Source organism: Hemicordylus capensis, chromosome 6 (assembly GCF_027244095.1).
Source record: "Hemicordylus capensis ecotype Gifberg chromosome 6, rHemCap1.1.pri, whole genome shotgun sequence".
Lineage (NCBI taxonomy): Eukaryota > Metazoa > Chordata > Lepidosauria > Squamata > Cordylidae > Hemicordylus > Hemicordylus capensis.
Window position 1 is genome coordinate 137327343 of NC_069662.1, and position 21964 is coordinate 137349306.

Here is a 21964-nt window from a genome sequence, read left to right on the forward strand (position 1 = left end):
GCAATCCGCTGTAGAATTGGCCTGTAGAGCCTCAGTGGTTTCTCACAGATTATTGGTCTGCTCAGTGGCAAGTTTCTCTGGGCTTGGTCCTCTATCCACAGGCTGAGGGCCTTTCCCATCTGTTCCATGTGGGGATTGCGTGGATGGAACATCACCTTGAGACTCTGAGATGTGCCGGACACCACATTCATACGGATACTGGCTTCGCGTTTCTTTATGGATCTGACAGTAGACTCATTGATGCCTTAATGGCGTGCAATGGATGCTGCACTATACCCACCAGCCAGCATGTCCAGCAGCTTCACCTTCTTTCTCAAGGGCAACACTTTGTGAAACCTTTTGCCACTCCCCTCAGTAGAGCTCTCCGCTGTGCTCTTGCTCCTTTTGGCTGTGGAGGAAGGAAAAATTTGTACAGTTATGTACAGTATAGCACAGTAATTGTATCAAACACCCCCACACCAAATTGATAAAGTACAGTACAGGGCAGTAATTGATAATTAAAATTAATTTAGAATGGATGCTTAAAATTGATTTTAAATTGATATGGTACAGTACTAAAAATCAATTTTCAATGGATGCTTAAAATCAGTTTTCAATGGATACAGTACCTTAAATCAATTTTCAGTGGATACTTGAGATCAAATATTTGTGGGTGTTGTATAGTACAGTGCATACTTTAAAATGAATGTTAATGTATAATCACATTTCTAATTGCTATTCAAATTAACTGCAATTATATGGTACGGTACAGTACAGTACTATAATTACCAAGATTAAAATTGGTAAATTTTTACCAATTGAAAAATATTTTAAAAAGAAATTAAATTGATTAATTTGATTGATTTGATTTGGTCTTCTCTGTGGCTGCCCCAGGGCTCTGGAATACACTCCCTTCTGAAATAAGAGCATCTCCTTCTCTGTTTGTTTTTAGGAAAAATCTCAAGATGTACCTGTTTCCCAGGCTTTTAACTGATTTAAATTTTAATATGTTTTTACTTATTGAGACTTTTTATCTGTTATATACATTTTAAATATTTTATATTATGTTTTAACTTGTACACTGCCTGGAAATTTCTATATCAGGTGGTATAGAAATAAAATTAATAAAATAAATAAGTTAAAGTTATAATTAGCATTTTACCAGTGCTGCCCAAGGCTCCTCCAAGAAGCTCCATAGGAATGGCAGAGGAAACCCTCCCATAGGCTTGGTCTATACACACACACACACACACACACACACACACACACACACACGCTCCAAAAGCTCAAGAGCAGTGGCTCCAAAAGGCTCTCAATGGCTGCCTGAGGACACCAAAGCTTCCAAAAGCACTTGAAATGGGGTTTCTACAGCGAAAAACTCACACACCGTCATCCTCCAAACCGTCATTCTCCAAACTCCTCTCACTACCCAAAGAGCACAACTATATATAGAGGGATCTGCACACCGAAAACTGTGTATACTTGAGACCCTAAACCATGAATATTGTGGTTGGGTGTATATTTTCTGTAGATACCTGCAACTGCAAATAGCATAACTGCAAATAACAGGGCCCACCAGACAACAGCTTCTGGGCTATTGGAGCCATCTAATTCCTGCTCTATTCTCCCTCAAAGTAAACTTAGAACCACCTTTATAAATAGGTTACTATCTAAACGAAACCATTGCCTTTTGTATCCAACCTTGCTCCCTGAATCTGGGGTTTACTCTTTTGAATTCTGTGGATTTTCTACTTTTTGCCTGAGAAATTGGTTAAATAAAAATACCGGCCCACATGTTACACTGCGTTATGTGGGCGTTTCTGATTAGCTTGTGCTGTTTTGGGAATTATGGGAAGCAGTGGCCTTGTGGTCTTGCACAAGTATGCATATGCTTAAGGCAGTGACTCCTCACTTCAGGAGCACTGCTTACACTGTATCTGTGTTTGTATCTGTATTCCTATATTTTACCAGTGCCACATCCATGCCTTAATACCACCTTCTACAGGAGGGGTGAGACTCAAGGGTGATTTATTATTAAGGATAACTAGGGATTGGTGGCAGTAGAGTTGTAGTAAGTGAGCAGAGGAGGGTTTTAAGACAAAGAAACCCTTTATACCTGCCAAGTTATATGTGAGTAAATTTTCTATCTCTAAATGAACATTGTGGTTTGTTCCAGTATATTTTAAAAACCACTTTTCTTATTTATTAGGCCTAAGGACTGTCTTCGGTCTATTATGAAGAGAGTGAACCACAAGGATCCTCATGTTGCTATGCAAGCGTTAACAGTATGTGTTGGTTGTGTGGGTTTTTTTTTTACTTCACTTAATCTTTAAGTTCTAGTGTAATATTCAGTACTGATTTCTCTTTCTCTTTAGCTTCTAGGAGCATGCGTCTCAAACTGTGGTAAAATATTTCACTTAGAAGTGTGTTCAAGAGATTTTGCTAGTGAAGTAAGCAACGTGTTAAATAAGGTAATATATTTGGTACTTGTTGAAATTGAACAATATTAGTTCAAATGAAACTGAAATAAAAGTAGGGTAAAGCTTGGGCAGTGGGAAGGGGCTTAAATGCAGGGGTTTTTTTTACATGTGGGAGAAATTGCTATAAAGATTTACTTGAGAGAAAAGATTGTTAATTCGGCTGGGGGAGAGGAAACAGTGCAGTCAGAATATCTTCCCTCCCTTGCTTTAACAGATTTCCAGGAAAAGGGAGACTATAGTTGTGAGGATATCTCTCTCTCCTTACCACTTGAACACAGCATTTAGATGGCATTTTATGAGTCTTCTTAATCTTCATCCCCTCAGCAGGATTTAGGGAAGGTGGCAGTAAGGGTATTCACTTCACTTGACCGGGAGGCAGGGAGGGAGGGTTGGCGGGGGCGGCAGGGGGAAGGCTGCACTAAACCTACCTCCCCCCCACACACAATTCCTCAGTGCTAGTGGGAAGTGCGGGACACACTCCCATATGATCTGTGCTGCTTCACACAGTGTTGGTCTTCAGAGGCCTGGATGAGGTATCCTGGCCTCCACATATCCTACAATGCACTGTGCGGTACCCCCTGTGAGACAGGCACTCTAGGCACCCATCTCTGTGTGCATTCTGGCTGCAAGCAGCCTGAGTACACACACAGTCCCAGTGCCAGGGTTAAGGGCATGCTCGTGCCCTTAACTTCGGCTAAAGGCTGGGCTTTGAATTGGGGTTAGGCAGGCGGGCAGCACTGCCACACAGGTTGCCCTAGCCTGGGTTAGGCTGCTCGTGAAAACAGCCTTAGTATCTATGCTATTGAAATCAAAGCCATTTTAGAGTTCTTAGGAGGTTCTTGTATTAAAGTGTCTTCCAACAATCTAAGGTGGAATGGATTAGAAACTGGTTTGAGGTTAATGTGGACTAATATAAGCATTGTATTGCTTCTAGAGGGTTAAAGGTTGAAAGGATGAGAAGGTGTATGATGTAAATAATAAACTATACAGTTTTATCCTTCACAGGGTCATCCAAAGGTCTGTGAGAAATTAAAAGCCCTCATGGTAGAGTGGACAGATGAATTCAAGAACGACCCCCAACTTAGTCTAATATCTGCTATGATAAAAAATCTTAAGGAGCAAGGTGTTATGTTTCCAGTTATTGGTTCACAGGTAAAATGCCAACGTTCCAGAAACGGTGCTTAAGGTGGGCAAAGTGCAGTACCAAGCGTTCTGCAAGTTGTCTCTGCTGCCTAAATGTAGTCATGATTCATTCTTTTGTTCACATCAGAGTCTAGAGCAATGCTCAGGTAGGCCAATGAGCCGAGTGAGATCCCTAACTTCTTAACGTTTGTCTTCTAACGGCAGCCCTTCAGTGGCGCAGCATGCTGTTGGCACCCCAAAAGCTAGGGGAGTTGCAGGCCCCTGCTAACTGGGCAAAGAGGCACCTTTTTAACATGTTGATTCTCTTTATTTAGCAAGGGCAGAGTAACTGGCCCTATCCACCCCCAGCACAGTGCCTCCAGTGACTGTTGCTGGTGTCTGTCTTATGTTTCTTTTTAAATTGTGAGCCCTTTGGGGACAGGGAGCCATCTTATTTATTTGTTATTTCTCTGTGTAAACTGCTCTGGAAACTTTTGTTGAAAAGCGGTATATAAATAGTTGTTGTTGTTGTTGTTGTTGTTTTATGTACCAAAAGGAAGGTGCTTCCACCTGGTTTCCAGGAATTCCCCCTCATTCTGTGGCCATGCATACTAGATCCCATGCCATTCTCAAGGCTCCCTTTAACTTTAAGAACAAGTTTCTGGGGTTCAGGAGCAGGGAGAATGGTGTGTACAAATGCAGCATGCCTCCCAAACATTTACATCCGACATCCAATTAAACAAATTACATCTACATTTATCCTTGAAAGAGGATAATACCCTCTTCCTGTGGCGTTACAGGATGGTTAGTATGGCTTAAATAGATTATTTAAAATATGTCCTTTTATAGCTAGTATATTTCAAATATACTAAATTCTTGATTTAATGTACTGCTTTGAATTTTCTATTAATTTCTATTCTTCATTCAGGCTGCAGAACAAGCAAAAGCAAGCCCAGCTCTGGTAGCCAAAGATCCTGGAGTAGTGGCAAACAAAAAAGAGGAGGAAGATCTAGCTAAAGGTGGGTTATTGCTTGATGTTAAAAAAGAAAAAAGAAAAAAAAAAGACCCAGGCTCTTGAAATGTTGCAATAAAAATTCTTATTCTGCAGGGAATAAACTGGACATATTTATAAACTCAACATGCATGCCTTGTGCAACCTGTTTTTGGGAAGTTGGCACTATTTTGAAAGGAAGGCCTTACTGTTTGAGGAAATGGAAAAGAACTGCAAAAATGGGATATAGGTCCAAAGACCTGTATCAGTTATATCTGTAGGTGGTGTTGTCGTCATTCCCTGCCAAACAGCAGCTCACCAATATATACCCTATGTTGTAAATGGTTTTTGAAAGTGAGATACTTCCAAAACGGTTTGAGCAACTGGTGGGGTGTGTGCGTGGTATGAATGAGTGAAAGTCAAACATTGCATTTGATATATAGGTGCTTGTGTGCATCTCATTCCTATGGATCACGATGAACTCAAGTATGCAAGGATGAAGAGGCATAATAGTATATTTGTTACTCTCACTTCCTTCCAAGATAACAAACTATTTAAATGAATGCCTAATCCTTGAAAGTAAAAAAAAATCTCACCTGAAAATTTCGGCACCTCAGGGATCTACATTTTGATGTAAACATCGAAACAATTGTCTTGGTTTTAGCTGAGCATAATCTGAATTAATTTCCTGCTAAAATGTCTTCAGTATGACTGATGTTGGATTGTTTTTATTAAAAACTCTTGAAAAGGAAAGGTTGTGCCATCGAGTCAGTGTTGACTCCTGGCGACCACAGAGCCATGTGGTTTTCTTTAGGGGTGTGCAATTCGGATTTTCTGTGTTTCGATTTGTAACCAAATCGAAACAGCCCTGATTCAATTTGGATCCGAATCTGACCCATCTGAATCACCCCAGATTTGATTCGGATCCAAATCGCGGCTGATCCGAATTGAATCGATTCGGGTTTTGGATCTGTCCTATTAATTTCCCCAGATTCCCAGCTTTCATTTAAAAAAAACAGCTAAGCTCTAGCCCTTATAGAAGTGGAGTTGTGGAGCAAAATGTGTGGTCACTATTTAAGTGTTCAGATTCTTTGGTGTATAATAGCTTTCACTCAATGAATCCTTATGAGGATTCATTACACACCTTCATTTTTTTTTATTCATTTTGACTGTCTTTTAGACAGTGCCAGTTGTCAATTGCCATGTGCCAACTACACCCCACTCCCACCCACAAGGAAGTGAGGTACTACTCAGTTTAAGTTAAGTGCCTAATGGGTGGAGGCTACCACCCAAATTGCAGAGGAATTGGACAAAGGGCTGATTTTTGGTGAATTGTTGAAGGTTTAGTGTCTTTGAGGCAGATTTGGGGCATAAAGTGGGATCTGTGTGGTGAGGTGGTAGCACCTAATGGGTGGAGGTCACCACCCAAATTATTATTATTTTTTTTATTTTTACATTTATATCCCGCTCTTCCTCCAAGGAGCCCAGAGCGGTGTACTACATACTTGAGTTTCTCTTTCACAACAACCCTGTGAAGTAGGTTAGGCTGAGAGAGAAGTGACTGGCCCAGAGTCACCCAGCTAGTTTCATGGCTGAATGGGGATTTTAACTCGGGTCTCCCCGGTCCTAGTCCAGCACTCTAACCACTATACCACGCTGGCTCTCTAATTGCAGAGGGATTGGGCAAAGGGCTAGTTTTTGGTGAATAGTTGAAGGTTTAGTGTCTTTGAGGCAGATTTGGGGCATAAAGTGGGATCTGGGGTGGAAGAGTGTGGTGAGGTGGTAGTGCCTAATGGGTGGAGGCTACCATCCAAATTGCAGAGGGATTGGGCAAAGGGCTGGTTTTTGGTGAGTAGTTGAAGTTTACTCATCTTTAAGGTTTTTCCGTATAAGGTATAATGGAGGTTTCAGCAGCCCCATAAGTGCACTTGGAGGGCACTGGGGTGGCCCAAAGTGAGTGGTGGTGTAGTGCACATAGGGTGCCAGCCACTCCCATGGGGTTGCTAACCCATGGGGTACAGGGTTCTGTTGTTTCTGAGGTGGACTGAGTGTAGATTCTATGGTAGCAAATGAGAGTGGATTCATGGTTTGTATTGAAAATCTCATTTGCTACCAGAGAATCTACACTCAGAACACGTCAGAAACAACAGAACCCTGAACCCCATGGGCTAGAAACCCATGGTGGTGGCTGAAACCCTCTGTTCACTATACCACCACTCACTCTGGGCCACCCCAGCACCCCCCAAGTGCAGTTATGGGGCTGCTGAAACCTACATGATTTCCTATGGAAAGCTTCAACAATTCACCAAAAACCAGCCCTTTGCCCAATCCCTCTGCAATTTGGGTGGTAGCCTCCACCCATTAGGCGCTTAACTTAAACTGAGTAGTACCTCACTGCCTTGTGGGTGGGAGTGGGGTGTAGTTGGCACATGGCAGTTGACAATTGGCACTGTCTAAAAGACAGTCAAAATGAATAGAAGAAATGAAGGTGTGTAATGAATCCTCATAAGGATTCATTGAGTGAAAGTTATTATACACCAAAGAATCTGAACACTTAAAAAATAGTGACCACACATTTTGCTCCAAAACTCCACCTCTATAAGGGCTAGAGCTTAGCTTTTTTTAAAAAATGAAAGCTGGGAATCTGGGGAAATTAATAGGACAGATCCAAAACCCAAATCGATTTGAATCGAATCAGCTGCGATTCGATTTGTACCCGAATCTAGCCAATGGACCACAGGGGTGATTTGTTTGTCTCCGAATCACCCGAATCAGCTAGATTCGGGTACAAATCGATTTGTATCCGAATCGATTAGCACATCCCTAGTTTTCTTAGTAGAATACAGAAGTGGTTTACCATTGCCTTCTCCCACGCAATATGAGATGATGCCTTTCAGCACCTTCCTATATTGTTGCTGCCCGGTATAGGAGTTTCCCATATTCTGGTAAACACATCAGCGGGGATCTGGACCAACAGCCAGCCTCCTGCTCTCTAGGCAGGTTGCTTCCCCGCTGCGAATATATTCAAATTTGAGTAAAAATGTATTTTAATTGTTAGAAAAATTGTGTTATGTTTTTCAAGAGGAGAGTTCCCGGAACATTTTACATAGGGGTGAAAAATAATGCCTTTACCAAAAGACACTCAGGGTGGTACAGAACAAATACATAGCATACAAAATGCATGTTTGTGCAAGGAACTGAGGTTTTAAATGCTGCAGGAAGAAGAGTTAAATGTCAAAGACACAAGCCTTTATTTTGTTCTCTTTACAACATATTATTTTGCAGCCATTGAATTGTCATTGAAAGAACAAAGACAACAGCAACCACCACTTTCCAGTCTTTATCCAAGCACCTCAAGTCTCTTAACAAATCACAAACATGAAGGCCGGAAGGTTCGTGCTATTTACGACTTTGAAGCTGCTGAAGATAATGAACTAACATTTAAAGCTGGAGAACTTATCACTGTACTTGATGACAGGTAACTCTGCTGGACTTGACAAATTACATTTTTCAAAATATATCTGTGTGGGTGCAGATGAAGCTGAAACCCTGTACATAGGTTACCCATTTGTAAGTTTCATTTACTGTAGTGGCACCAATTCTGTCAGCTGTGCAGGAGTGCAGCCTAAATCTTCAAGCTCTGTTGTACTTTTAAAATTACATTTTACTGGTAAATAGATTCAAATTGCGGTTACAGATTTTCACCTTAGTGGAACGTCACAGTTGGTACTCAGCTTTTGAAGCCCTTGATGCTTGCTTCTATGATGCAAGGAGAGCTAAGGCTTAATAGTTCTTAAATGTATTTTGTGCTTTGTGTAAAGAAAAAAAAGGAAAAAAGTATGTGCTGAAAAGCACTTCACAGTTTCTGAAGGATAAGTGCATTGCAACATTTCTGAACAGCCAATTTTGCAGTTGAAAAATCAACAGTTTAAAACAAGTTAGGTTTCTTTCATACTCTTCCTGCAAATCTTGATCCCATTTAACTCTGCAGAAATTCTTTTGAGGGTTTTGATTATGTTACTGAAAGGTACTGGGATATACAGAGCCCTGAGTGGAAAGGTAAATGACAATTATAGATGAAATTCTAAGAGTTATTTAATGCAGAAAATGATTTCAGTGTGTTTAATTTTTCAAATTGTGTTTAAATTCAGGACAGACTTTCTAGCAGTGATATGTTTGAACTTATGAAATTTCTAAAAAGTTTCTGTTTGCTCCTTGCATGACAATTCCCTGAAACACTTTGGTACTATAACCCCAGTTAGAGCAATGGGAATACACCAATGTAAGGGAATAAAGCATAATTCTTTAAGCGTGATAATTCTTTAGACTACTGACTGTCTGTTAAATTCACATTGTATTAGTAACTCTGTTCATATTCTATAAACACTTAAATATATCAAAGTATGTTGTATGGACTAGGTAGCTATGCTTGTACCACAGCTATCTTGGTAGTTGTGCCTATACTCCTAGAAATCCACTATGGTTCCATCTTTGTTTCTTTAAAATAAGTTACATAGTCTATCTATCTATATATTTATTTCTCTAAGGCGTACCCATGGCTAATCCCATGTGTGGCCGCTTTCACAAGAGTTCGGAGAGCTGCCAGATACCTAGCCATGGGACAAGTGGGAGAGGGGGAAATGGTGGTGGCAGGAGCGGTGGCTGAAGAAAACTGTGGTGGCTGGCTGGCTGGCAGCAGGACGAGTGGGAGGACAAAACGGCGGCAGGCGGGAGGACGGGTGGGCAAAACGGCAGTGGCGGCAGCCGGGGAAGAAGGTGGTGATGGCAGCCAGTGGTCAGGAGAAGGAAGAATCCAGGCGGACAGGGTGGGTGGAAGATAAGACGGCGGGCGGGGGGGGCAGGGGATAGAGGCGCAGATGTTCTGTGTCCGGCCCAGCTAGTAGCTATTTATTTATCTGGGACTGTTCATTGGTGTGGCATTAATGATTAAGAAATAACAGATGTTATAATATCAACTTAAACTAGATTTTGTAGCACATTAATAGAAATTTTTGTATTCAAATGTGAAATGATTTACAGTTTATATGTAACTTCTTGAAAAGTAATGTAACACAGAGCAGTTGGATTCACAAAGATGGTGTTCTTTTAGTATGAGGAGATCTTTATAAGGAAGATTTCCATATATTTCAGGTACAATCCAGAGAGAGTTTGTTTTAAGTGCAATTGAGTTCAATGGCACTTTAGCATCTGTTCTTGTCTGTCATGTCTGTCATTGAGATGTAAGCATGCTTCACTTTCTCTGGTTTGGATCCAAACTGCTTAACCCATTTCCTATGTATCTATATGGAGTTTGGTGCCTCTCAGCACCTTCTAGCTCCTTTCTTCAGTTTCCTTAAAGAGGAACAGAAACTTTGGAACTTGGAATATACTTTTAATGAATTATTTTATTGCTGCCAAATGTTTTTAGCTTCTGTATACAATTTAGAGGCCCACTTTCTGCAAACCCCTTTCCTTATGTCTCTTTTACAAATATAAATGTGTATTTAAAAATTATTTTTCCCTTTTCTGGCCAGAGTTCAGTGAGCTCTTGTTAGGCACACTCAAGTGTTTTCACAGGCTCAGTGAGCTTCTTGCCTCTCCTACTTTTGAACAGCAGCCTTGTGTGCTCTTGAGTTGAAACGGGTTTTATTTGCAGAGTTGGCTTGAGCCTTTTGTTGAAGAAAGCAGAGCTCTTTGAGCCCAGCAGAACCTAAGTCATGTACTTCTCTGCATTGATGACTCCTCATATCTTAATGAAGCACTACTGAAATTGAAGACCGTACTTATCTAATACGATTGCTAGAATAAACAGGAATGCTGTTAGAATTAATCCATTGTAATTGATATTACAGATGGAATTCAGCTAATATCTGACCATGGGGCTAACCTGGAACTATGTAGTTATGTAATATATTTTTCTTTCTAATCTCTAGTGATCCAAATTGGTGGAAAGGTGAAACTCATCAAGGGACAGGATTATTTCCCTCTAATTTTGTAACTGCGGATCTTACTGCTGAACCAGAGATGAGTGAGTAATACAGTCGTATAAAAATGCACTTGGTTTGTGACATAGCAAAGGAAAATACACCTAATGCAAGACTACTAATCCCAATGTTACCAGTTTGTTTGACTCTTATAAGTGGAACAGGTTGGGTTGCAAATAGATACAGTAATGGTTGTTTCTTGAGTCACTGAGCTTGTTGATCTTTGAGATACCCTTCCGTGGTAAGTCACTCAACAAAGTGAGCTAACTCTTCTAATGGAAAGCTCATTGCTTCTCTGCATATATCTTGTATAAAGTTTAGAAATGCAAATAGGAAAGTAGAATGCCCGGGTTACAAATGTAAGTGGGAAAACAGGAAGCCCCTTGAGGCAATACATTTCCTTTAGACTAATACCCGAGTAAGATTGGAAGCAGACCTTGGGTTCCCATCTTCCTTCTCTGAACTACTTGCCAAGAGGGCAATACCAAAGCATGGAAATCCTATATTTATCTGCAAGTGGGATTGCCCTGATCCTGCATTCTGTCTTCCAGAAGCAGCGATCCTGCATTGGAATTAATGCTTTGGCGACAGTTAAGATAGTGGGGATGGGACTATGTGAGCCAAATGTCTAGTTTTAAGGGTGCACAGTTGGCTGCCCAGGCTCAGGATGTGGACAACCTGATACAGCCCTGCTGTATCAGACCAAGGGTTTATCTAGTGTTTTCAGCAGTGGCCTATCAGATAATTCCAGAAAGCACACAACCAGGATATGAAGGCATCGACCCTCTGCTTCTGTTTGTAGCCTAGCAAGTGGCGTTTAGAAACATGTTGCTTCAAAACCTGGTGCCAATTAGCTACCATGGCTAATAAAACATACTTCAGGAATCGCCTAATCCTTTTTTAAAGCCATCTAAGCTAATGGCCTGTCTCCTTCCCCCCACCAATTAATTTTGTAACATATTACTAATTTTTTCTAAACCACTTTTCATATAAAGCTCAGTCACATCTTGCAGCAGTGTTTTCCTTAAAGGAAAACAACTTAAACCTATTTTCCAAGGTTTCAGAAAGGGAGTGAGACAACAATCGTATTAAGTAGGAGTGTCTAAATGGGAGAAAGTGAGCTTCTTGTCTCTTGCCCTTCTCTCATATTCAGACTTTGTTTAAAACAGTTCCTATTAAAAAGGACTTAAGGTGGATAGTGGAAAAAAATTTTTAAGGCTAAAGATTTCTTTTTTAAAAAGAATTTAAAAATTCAATCAAATTCCAAAGCGGTTCTTAAAGATGTTCCTTTATGATTGAAAATGTTCTTATGACTCAGATGCTTTCCCCATTTTGCTCCCCTAATGTTGTTCTAGTAGAAGCTATAAGCTGGTGTTGCATTGTAGCTAAGAGACTGAGCTACAAATCAGGACTTCCCCAGTTTGAATCGCATCTCTGCCATGAAATCATAAGGTCATGGGTTCCCAACCTTGGGTTCCCAGACGTTGTTGAACTACAGCTCCCTTCATCGCCAGCCACAATGGGTGGGTATCATGACTCCTACCCGAGCCAGAGGGGGGTGGGGGAGTTCACTGGGGTTGAATCCTTGACTGCAAGGGATTCACAGTAGGCTGCCACCATCCACTTTATTCTAATGTGGGGAAACCCACTCTTCATATAAGATTCCTGGGGGAGGGTAAAGTGGCAAAACCCTCCCTAGAAGGGCTGGACAGTCTTAGGCCGTCAAAGGCGTGTGACTAAGGCAGACCCAAAATGAAGAGTAGCACACTTCTGCAACAAGGATTTATTATTAGATTTGGGTTGTTTTTTTAAGTATGTAATAAGAACAATGGGAACAGAGAGAGATTTCATTAAATTAGGCAACACAGATTCCAGCAATACAGAAAAGAAAAAATTAAGTCCCCTCACACATCTACCTGAACTGATCCTAACTTGTTACACACTGACTGTGGCCTTCCCATTTCCCCAGCAGCTCTCAACCTGTTGCTTCCTCAGGACCCTCCTGGGACAGACTAACTAAGAGAACAAAGCTTTCTCTTCTTCAATAGGTGGCTGTGTCAGAAATTCCACCCAGTACTCTGGAGTGGTCCCTTGGATTTTAATTTCCCGGGCTTTTTTCCCTTTTTTAGGAAAGGCCCACCCTTCAAGCAGTTGCTCTAAGTGAGGCTTAGTCCTCCCTCCAATCCTTACTATCACTACAGTGGGTATGATGGGAATTGGAGTCCAACAACATCTAGGGACACAGCGTTGCGAACCCCTTCAGTAGGTCTCTGATACCCATCTGCAATATGGGGATAACAGTACTTACCTTAGAGTCAGTGTGAGGATAACAACAAGATAATCCATGTGATATACTGTGAGCATTCAAAAGTTGTATCAAAATGCATGGTACAGGTGGACCTCACTATACGTGGACCTGACATCCACAGTTCCTTGTATCTGTGGACTGGCAATTGACACTCAACCTCGGTATATTTTGTGGTGGGGGAAAGGGTTAAATTGTGCATATCTGTGGTTTGGCGGTGGCTGGAAATTATCTCCAAGGTCATTTCTGGCCACTATTTTGAGGAGAAGAGCCATTTTGTGGCTCATTGGTTTAACACCTCCCCCCCCCCATTTTTCATGGAAAAATGGTAAACTTGGGGTGGTGGTGGTATCGCTGGACAGTTGCGGACCCATGGAGCACGGTACGACACTAAATTATTTCTGCCCCTTTTGCCAGTTTTTCCAGCTTCCAGGAACCAAAGCCGCCCCTTCCCCCCCATTCCCATTACCTTGTTACCTAAAGTTCCGTTATCCGCAGTTGTAGTGGAGAACGAAACCCCCATGGATAATCAGGTCCACCTGTAGAAGAAGAAGAAGTAGTAGTAGTAGTAGTAGTAGTAGTAGGTCAGTAGATTTCTGAATAAAAGGTGTTAGTTTAGTGTGCTAGCTTAAGCAACACAGAATGTGAGCCTGTTCCATTCTTAGTATAAAGCGATCAAAAGCAAGAATATCGAAGCCTCTGAAAAGGACACATCTTCTTCAGTGTTTTCCATTGGTTTTACTGGTGAGTGTTAGGTGGCTTAGTCCTTAGTCCTTACTCTTTTCCTTGTTTCTTTCTAAATTTGTGTTGAAGCAATTCTGAACATAATAAATCACTAATTCCAGCAAATGAAATTGAAGCTTCAGATAAACATATTAAAAGTGAACCTGCACCACCACCCCCGGTGCATGGTACAGATAGGAAGTGTACTGCTTTACCAGCGTTCGGCATAACTTGTGAATCACTGCATCTGTGTACAGTACAGTTCTGTATATGTGTACACTGTATACTTGTGTGAATGTTGAACCTAATGTGTAAATAGGACTCAAATACCTGTTTTGTGCTGTATATTGCAAACAGAATGGATACCTTTGGGTGATATGTTTCCATTGTAACATTTTATTGTCTGTATCTTATCTATTTTTACAGTGAAAACTGAGAAGAAAACAGTGCAATTTAGTGATGAAGTTCAAGTTGAAACAATTGAACCAGAGCCTGAACCAGTTTATATAGATGAAGTATGTACAAAATTGCAGATGTCAGTAAGGAATATGATGCAACTAATCTTTTTCAAACAAATAAAAAAAAGACTCTGAAACATCCCTTCAACTGCTGCACATACTAAGGAATTGTAGCTTAAAGCAACACTTTCCTCAATTTTAAAATTAGACTGATTTAGATATTAAATGTCCTAGCTTCTAATATTTCAGTGTGCATCTTCTCTATTTTCAAATAGATGCTTGGAATATGAAAGCTTCCCTCCACCCCTTCTCATTTTTGTATTTCACAAAGTTTTTTCTTCTTTGGTAAAATCTTCTGTTACCTCAGGCTCAGCCATTTTGCTTGCAAGATGCTTTAACTTTTTTCAAAATTTACGTTTTTAAAGATTTAATTTGAGTTTCTGAAGAATGCTGCACTCACACAATGGGACCAAAGCAGTTTTTGCTGATCTCCATATCTCTCTAAAACCCACTGTGCTTCCTGAAAAATGTCCCTGAGGGATGTGAGATTCTCAGGGACATGTTTTTGGAAGAGGGGATTGGCAAAAATTGCTCCTCATCCATGTGCACATGCAACATTTTTTGGTCCATGCAGTGTTAATCTGGAAGTTAGTCATTGAGTTGTATCCATAACCCACCCACCCCAGAATCCTCAATCTCTTATGGAAATGAGACTCAGTTTAATAATAATAATTTAACTTGTTTCCATTGATTTCAGTGGTGCTTAGACAGGATTCACTTTCTTTTGATACAACCGGACTAGTCTTGTGCTAGTATGAATACTGATGCACTAACATAAGGATGTGGCACACAAAGAAATTCACCTCTGTTCCAAACTAGTTATCGTGTTAGTGCAATATTTTGCAATTGTTGTGCAACCTCTTACACAGGCTTGTGTTTATGCAAATTGGAAATTCCATGCACAACTTCTTGTGCAGATGCAAAAAGACCTTACACAAGCATCACTGTGGAAGCTACCCATTGTACTGTATTGTATTGTATGTATTTATTACATGTATATTCTGCTTTCCTCCAAGGAGCCTAGAGTGGTGTACATAGTTACATTTCTCCTCACAACAGCCCTACTTCAACAACCCTGTGAAGTAGGTTAGGCTGAGAGAGAAGTGACTGGCCCAGAGTCACCCAGCAAGTATCATGGCTGAATGGGGATTTGAACTCGGGTCTCCCCAGTCCAAGTCCAGCACTCTAACCACTATACCACGCTGGGTCTCTAGACAGGGAAACTTCTTTGTCCTGTTTTCTCTTCACAAGCAATTGTCAGATTAATTTGCTTTGGTCCTGATTTTCTGGACTAACTAGTTCTTACTTCCCTGTTTTTCGAGATCTCTCGTGGAAGTATGGACTCTTGAGTTATATCTGAATACTAAAAATGTACATTCAGTCATTCTTATAAATATTTTCCATTGTACCTCTAGGTGGTAGTGTTAACCTACCTTAATGACTGACATTTTAGCTCAAAAATCTCTACAGAGCAACAGCTAAAGGCAAATTGCTTATCTGTTTGAAGGACCCAGTGACAGGGAGGGGTTTGTTTATGAACAGTTCTTAACAGATCCTGTCAATTAAGAGATCTGAAGTTCTCAATGAACAGGTTGTTGCTGTTGCACTTCATTAGGGCTGCAATTTTTAGATAATTGATTAAATCAATTTTTCTGAATTTTTTAAAAAAGTGCCTTTAATTACTGGAATCACAGATTTCTTTTTCAAAAACATTTTTAATGCAGCTGCATATGAAAACCATGAGCGGCAGGCACATCTTAAGAGTAATTCTCTCGAGTGCGCGAGACAGACAGAATGCTTCAAAGATGTTGCTTGTTACATGTGCATGCATAATCTAAACACAAATAATATTTTCCTTGAGCTGTCTTCATTCAAATTAGTAGCTGAAGCGTTCTCATTGTGCACATCAGGTAAAGCTGCAAATTGTTCAGACTTGACTTAACTGACCAAGATTTCTTTAACTGATCCTCAATACTGCTATTTATTTTGTGGTTCACTACACTGTCTACTAGTACACTGAATAGTAGATGAAGCTTTCTTATTGTATGGATTAGATGAAGCTGTTCATATGAAAGATATATCTATTGATGAGTCTGATGGGAAACCACATTGGTGGTGTCAAACCAACTTGTAGCAGATATGTTAATGCTGGCAGTGTTTTTACTATAGATAGGAACATTGACAATGCAAGAAGTGTGTGCATATGATATACAGATTTTTTTTTAAAAAAATCAAACTATTATGTCAGCTATGCCCAGGGATGTTTAAAAAACAGGCCAATTAGTTCTGTTTGCTTCAGAGAACTTTGGGCTTATATTTCTCAAACAGCAGACCCCCATGGCAGATAGTTTCAAGAATGACTTGTTAAAGTTCTGTTTTTTTAGTTTCAGATATGACATGGGGTTGGGGCTGGGATTCCTCTCTGGATGAAAATGTCAGATATCCCACTGGGCATGTTCAAGTAGTGCTTAAAGAGGTTCTTTGAAACAAGTACTACAGGTTTCTTGTAGACCGGGTTCCAAATAAATGATGACTGTGTCATCCTAGGATAAAATGGACCAACTGCTGCAGATGTTGCAAAGTGCAGATCCAACTGATGATCAACCAGACCTGCCAGAGCTGATCCATCTTGAAGGTAAACTTTCAGATGTCTCTTCTCCCAGTTCTTCCTTCACAGCCACAAATAAGTTCTTCCACTAGAGAGCAGGTTGCGTTGCTCTAAATAATCTCCGGCTGTGAGATGCTAACCATGCAATGTCACCAAAAGCCAGCCTTGCTTGATGATCTGTAGCCTTTTTATGCTCGATTGCAAGTCCTCTCTTGAACATACTGGGGCAACATCCAGACTAATTAGTCATAACTAAGCACCATTGAAATGAATCATTAAATCCAGTCCCATTGATTTCAGTGACTGATATCTTGAATATAGATGGGCTTGTGTAAAAGGGTGGCTGCAGGGACATGGCTGAGCAGCTCCCCCAGTCCTTCTAAGCGTAAACTGTTGCACAAGAGAATGTCCCTGCTCTGCCCATGCTCCAGAAGCACTCTGGAAGAGAGGAAATGCATCACTGAGGATCAGCAACACATTTCCCCTCTTCTGGAGTATGGGCAGAGCAGGGACATTTCACCTGCTTGTGTAACAGCATGTGCATAGAAAGACAGAGGACGGGGATGTTGTGCACGAGCCCCAGTTGCATCCCCAGTTGCATGCTCTGCCAGTCCCTCTATGCATGCACTTCATCACTCAGGATGTCAGCCAACAAGAATTGGGAATTAGTCTGGATGTTGCATGCTACTTATAGCGTGCGTGTGTGGTGTTTTTCACTGTAGAAACACTCGTTAAACTTAATTTTATTTTTAGCAATGTGCCATCAAATGGGACCCCTCATTGATGAAAAGCTAGAAGACATTGACAGGTAAGGAAGTTGTCATTATCTTAATGCAAAGCCTTTTCCTATTGACATCACCCCCCACCCCTGGAAGACACATTTGTTGCTTTTCTTCTGGCACTGTTTGTGATCTTATGGCATCTGTAGAATAATTTTAGACAGGTGTTTCAGAATATCTCCAGTTATAGCCAAGCTCTAGACCTGATTCCTTGGCATAATGTGAAACACTGGTGCCTCTTTGAGGTACTTCAGCTCTTTTAAGTGCTTGAAAAAAAAGAGGATGAAAAGAACCCTGAGTATTACTCTCAGGAAGAGTAACTACACCCTGGTTTGCATTTGAATGGGAGACTAAATGTGAGCACTGGAAGATATTCCCCTTAGGCGGTGGGGCTGCTCTGGGAAGCACACTTGCATGCAGAAGGTCCCATAGGCCTATAACCTTGGAGAAACCACTGTCGGTCTGTGTAGAGTACTGAGCTAGATGGACTAATGGTATGACTCGGTATAAGGCAGCTTCCTATGTTCCTATTTCCTGTGAAGTAGGAAAGTGCCTTCAGGTCTATAATTGTGAATTCTTTTTACTTCTGTTCCGTTTGCACTAAAATGAATTTTCCTGGTTACTAAATTGCTTTTTCTTGTGATTCAAGGAGTAACCAATGAAATATAAACATTTAATAATCATAAGATGTATTCATTTTTGAAGAAAAAGATATTTATTTACACGGAAATGTTTCATTCAGGAAACATTCAGAGCTCTCGGAGCTCAATGTCAAGGTGATGGAGGCACTCTCATTATATACCAAGCTGATGAACGAGGACCCAATGTATTCTATGTATTCAAAGCTGCAAAACCAACAGTATTACATGGCACAGTCTGGTGTTTCTGGCTCTCAGGTATGTGCTGGATGTTCTAAAGGTCTCTGGCAGATATTGTGGTAGGAGGTATTGGTTTGTAAAGCTTTGATCATGCAACAGCTGATAGCTCTATCCTCCTGTTTTTTTGGGAAGTATAGAAAGAATAGTTTGGGAACAGCTGTACTTTGGAATTCCCTGCCCCTTGTGGTCAGTCAGGCCTCTACTTTGTTGTTCTTTCACAGATAAGTTCTGTTTAGCATTTTAATCAAAAATACTTTGATCATCAATCAAAAGATGATCAGGGGCCAGGAACACCTTCCTTATGAGGCAAGGATACAGCATCTGGGGCTTTTTAATTTGGAAAAGAGGCAACTATTGGGAGACATGATAGAGGTGGGAGACATGATAGAGGTGTGTAAAAGTATGCATGGAGTAGAGAGTGCGGACATAGTTAATTTTTTTCTCCCTCTCTCACAGCACTAGAACCAGGAGTCATCCCATGAAATTGATGGCTAGGAAATTTAGAACCAACAAAACAGAGTACTTTTTCACACAGTGCATAATTAATCTATGGAGTTCTCTGCCATGAGATGTGGTGATGGCCACTAGCTTGAATGGCTTTAAAAGGGGCTTAGTCAAAGTCATGGAGGACAGGTCTATCAATGGCTACTAGTCTGATGATGGCTATAGACCACCTCCAGCCTCAGAGGCAAGATGCCGCTAAATATCACTTGCAGGGGAGCAACAGCAAGAGAGAGGGCATGCACTCACCTTTTCCCTGTGGGCTTCTCAGAGGCATCTGGTGAGCCACTGTGTGAAACCAGATGCTGGACTAGATAGGCCTTGGGTCTGATGCAGCAGGGTGATTGTTATATTCTTCTGTTCCTCCTTGTGCTCCTGGTCATTTGGCTTGCTGTGTGCATTTGAGGAAAACTACTCAGATTAGTCCCATTGAAATTTGTTTGAATGGGACTATATTGAACAATTTTCTTCATGCCAGTCATTCTTACTAGTTTGCACTGTTAACATACATTATCAGCAGAGCATCAGTGAATTTAAGCTTTAACAGGTTTTTTACACTAGGTAAACATTAAAATCCTTTCAAACTTTGTTTATATAGGAATATGTGGAGCAATTTAATAAGCTTATCAGTTGAAAAGGAAGTAGCAGCTTATTCCTGTGTTTATCTCTGTCCTTTGTTTATTGTACTTAGGTTTATCCAGGACAACCTCAAAGTAATGCATATCTGGTGGCAGGGAATGCACAGATGGGTCATGTTCAAGGTTACAGTCTTCCGTCAGAGCAACTTCCCTCTCTCAGTCAAGGCACTGTTCCACCACCAGTGAGCTCGGGACTACCTAGCCAGCAAGTTCAGACATCTTACACAAAGTAATCTTGATTTTTTTTAAATATATATGTGTGTGTGTGTGTGTGTGTGTGTGTAAATATATAAATAAATACACATAATTGTTTTATCTTAACTAGAAAGTCTTAAAGGAAGCACTTGCTGAAAATTCTTAGCTCACTACATTGAAGGATTTGATCTGGTACGTGATCCGTTGAATCCATTGAAATGGGTTCTGCGCCTGCGCAGAAGCCTCTTGGTGTCGAGTTTCTGCAGCTCCTTTTCGGCGCTTGCGCCCCACCCCATGTGACCATGTGGCTATTTAAGGCGGGAGGAAGCACAGGCACCTCAGTTCCTTTATGACTGCCGTAGGGATCGCTCTCAATTTCTGCAGCTCCTTCACTATTATCTTATTCAAAAAGGTTCTGCTGATTGACTTTATTGTGACTTCGGACCGTTATTTGGCTATTCTCTGGATTTATGATTTGGACTGATTGCTGGATTTGATCTTGGACCATTTCTATTTTCTGCCCTTGCCTGCCAATTTTGATCATCAAAAGAGTGGATGGATTTTTGGCTGTTTGACCACGGACTGCTTAAGGAGTGAGTACGATGGATACCCCTAAAGGGAAGAAAACATTCAAGTGCTGCACTAAGTGTAAAGTGAAATTGCCTTCTCAGGACGGCCACAGCTTATGCCTGTTGTACTTGGGGGAGGCCCGTGTAACTTCATCCTGCAAAGTTTGTCAGTCCTTTTCAAAGCAGACGAGGAGGAATCGAGAACTTCGCTCAAGGGTGGCACTTTATGACGATGCCTTAACTGCGCCCTCCACCTCGTCCAAATCTCCACAAGGTGTGAGGGCACTGGGTTATGCCCAGTCTAAAACCTCTGCGCCCAGAGAGAAAACCCCTAAGTCCTTAAAAAGGCTGGGTGACAAAATGGTGCCCGTCAACAAACCCGCAAAACAAGCGTGAAAATTGTCTACCTCAAGTTCGACGCCTTCGCCGGTTGGCTCAAGAGGTGGTCTTTGATTCGGCATCGACTGCGCAGTCGTTTACGCAATAGAGTTCAAAGATCACCCACGTTTTCGGGGCATCCGCTTCACGAAGGCGACGCCGGCCTTATGTCAAGAGGTACAAGAACTCTTGCGCAAGAAAGCAATCGTACCAGTGCGATGGGCACAGAGACGAGAGGGGTTTTACCCCCGTTATTTCCAAAACCTGAAAAAGGATGGAGGGATTCGACCAATTATGGACTTAAGACAACTGAACAAATACGTCCAAGTGAAGAAGCATGACATGACAACGCTACAAGATATCCTACCGCTTCTGCATCAAGAGCAGTGGCTAGTGACGTTAGACCTAAAGGATGCCTACTTTCACATAGGGATCCGTCCATCCTTCTGGAAGTATCTACGGTTCACTGTAGGAAATGTGGTTTACCAGTACCGGGTTCTACCATTTGGACTCTGCATTGCCCCACGTGTCTTTACAAAGTGCATGGCGGTGGTGGTAGCCTACTTAAGAACGAAGGGGCTGAAACTGTACCTCTCTCTCGACGACTGGCTCCTGTCATCAAGAGACGAAAATGAGTTACGTTTGCAAATACAATACATGTTGTGGCTTTTCCAGGACCTAGGAATACAGGTCAGCTGGAAAAAGTCCAACCTCACACCGGTGCCCGTCATCTCGTACATTGGAGCTGTGCTAAATGCTACCCTGGGAAGAGCATTCCTACCAGAGGATCGTTACCAGACCATCATGTTACTGGTTCAGCATTTTCAAAACAATCCTTCGCAGCCAGCTTGTCATGTACAACGCCTATTGGGCCTGTTGGCCTCTTGCAAGTCTACTGTTTGATACACCTGTCTGACGATGAGGAAGTTGCAGATGTGGTTCCTCTCGTCCTTCAATCTGCTCCGGGACAGCCCAGTAAAACGCCTACTGGTTCCCATGCCAGTCCTACACTCACTGTCCTGGCGGACGCAGAAGACCAACCTGCTCAGAGGGGTGCCCTTTCAAGCTCAACCCCCATCAGTTTGGGTCACTACGGATGCTTCCCTGCGAGGGTGGGGTGGTCATTGCAATGCCACCACAACTCAAGGCCTCTGGATGTGCACTCAGCGCCAACTGCATACAAATTTTCTAGAACTGTTAGCAGTTTTTCAGTCAATGAAGGCCTTCCTTCCAATGCTGCTAGGCCAAGTTGTACAGCTACATCTGAACAACACTATGGCCATAGGCTACCTAAACAGACAAGGAGGGACAGTCTC

The 21964-nt window shown here is 41.5% G+C and overlaps 1 protein-coding gene across 3 annotated transcripts in view; it reads left to right on the top strand.

Moving 5' to 3' along the window:
- The window catches only part of STAM (signal transducing adaptor molecule), a 54243-nt gene that overhangs the window by 26829 nt on the left and 5450 nt on the right, over positions 1 to 21964 (top strand). For all 3 annotated transcript variants that reach the window (XM_053260836.1, XM_053260837.1, XM_053260838.1), the window contains 11 exons: positions 2189 to 2264; positions 2355 to 2450; positions 3465 to 3611; positions 4510 to 4600; positions 7858 to 8050; positions 10506 to 10600; positions 14011 to 14099; positions 16650 to 16737; positions 17464 to 17518; positions 18232 to 18385; positions 19560 to 19735. In XM_053260836.1, the coding sequence (XP_053116811.1) occupies positions 2189 to 2264; positions 2355 to 2450; positions 3465 to 3611; positions 4510 to 4600; positions 7858 to 8050; positions 10506 to 10600; positions 14011 to 14099; positions 16650 to 16737; positions 17464 to 17518; positions 18232 to 18385; positions 19560 to 19735 (1260 nt within the window). The remainder of the gene's footprint in view (positions 1 to 2188; positions 2265 to 2354; positions 2451 to 3464; positions 3612 to 4509; positions 4601 to 7857; positions 8051 to 10505; positions 10601 to 14010; positions 14100 to 16649; positions 16738 to 17463; positions 17519 to 18231; positions 18386 to 19559; positions 19736 to 21964) is intronic.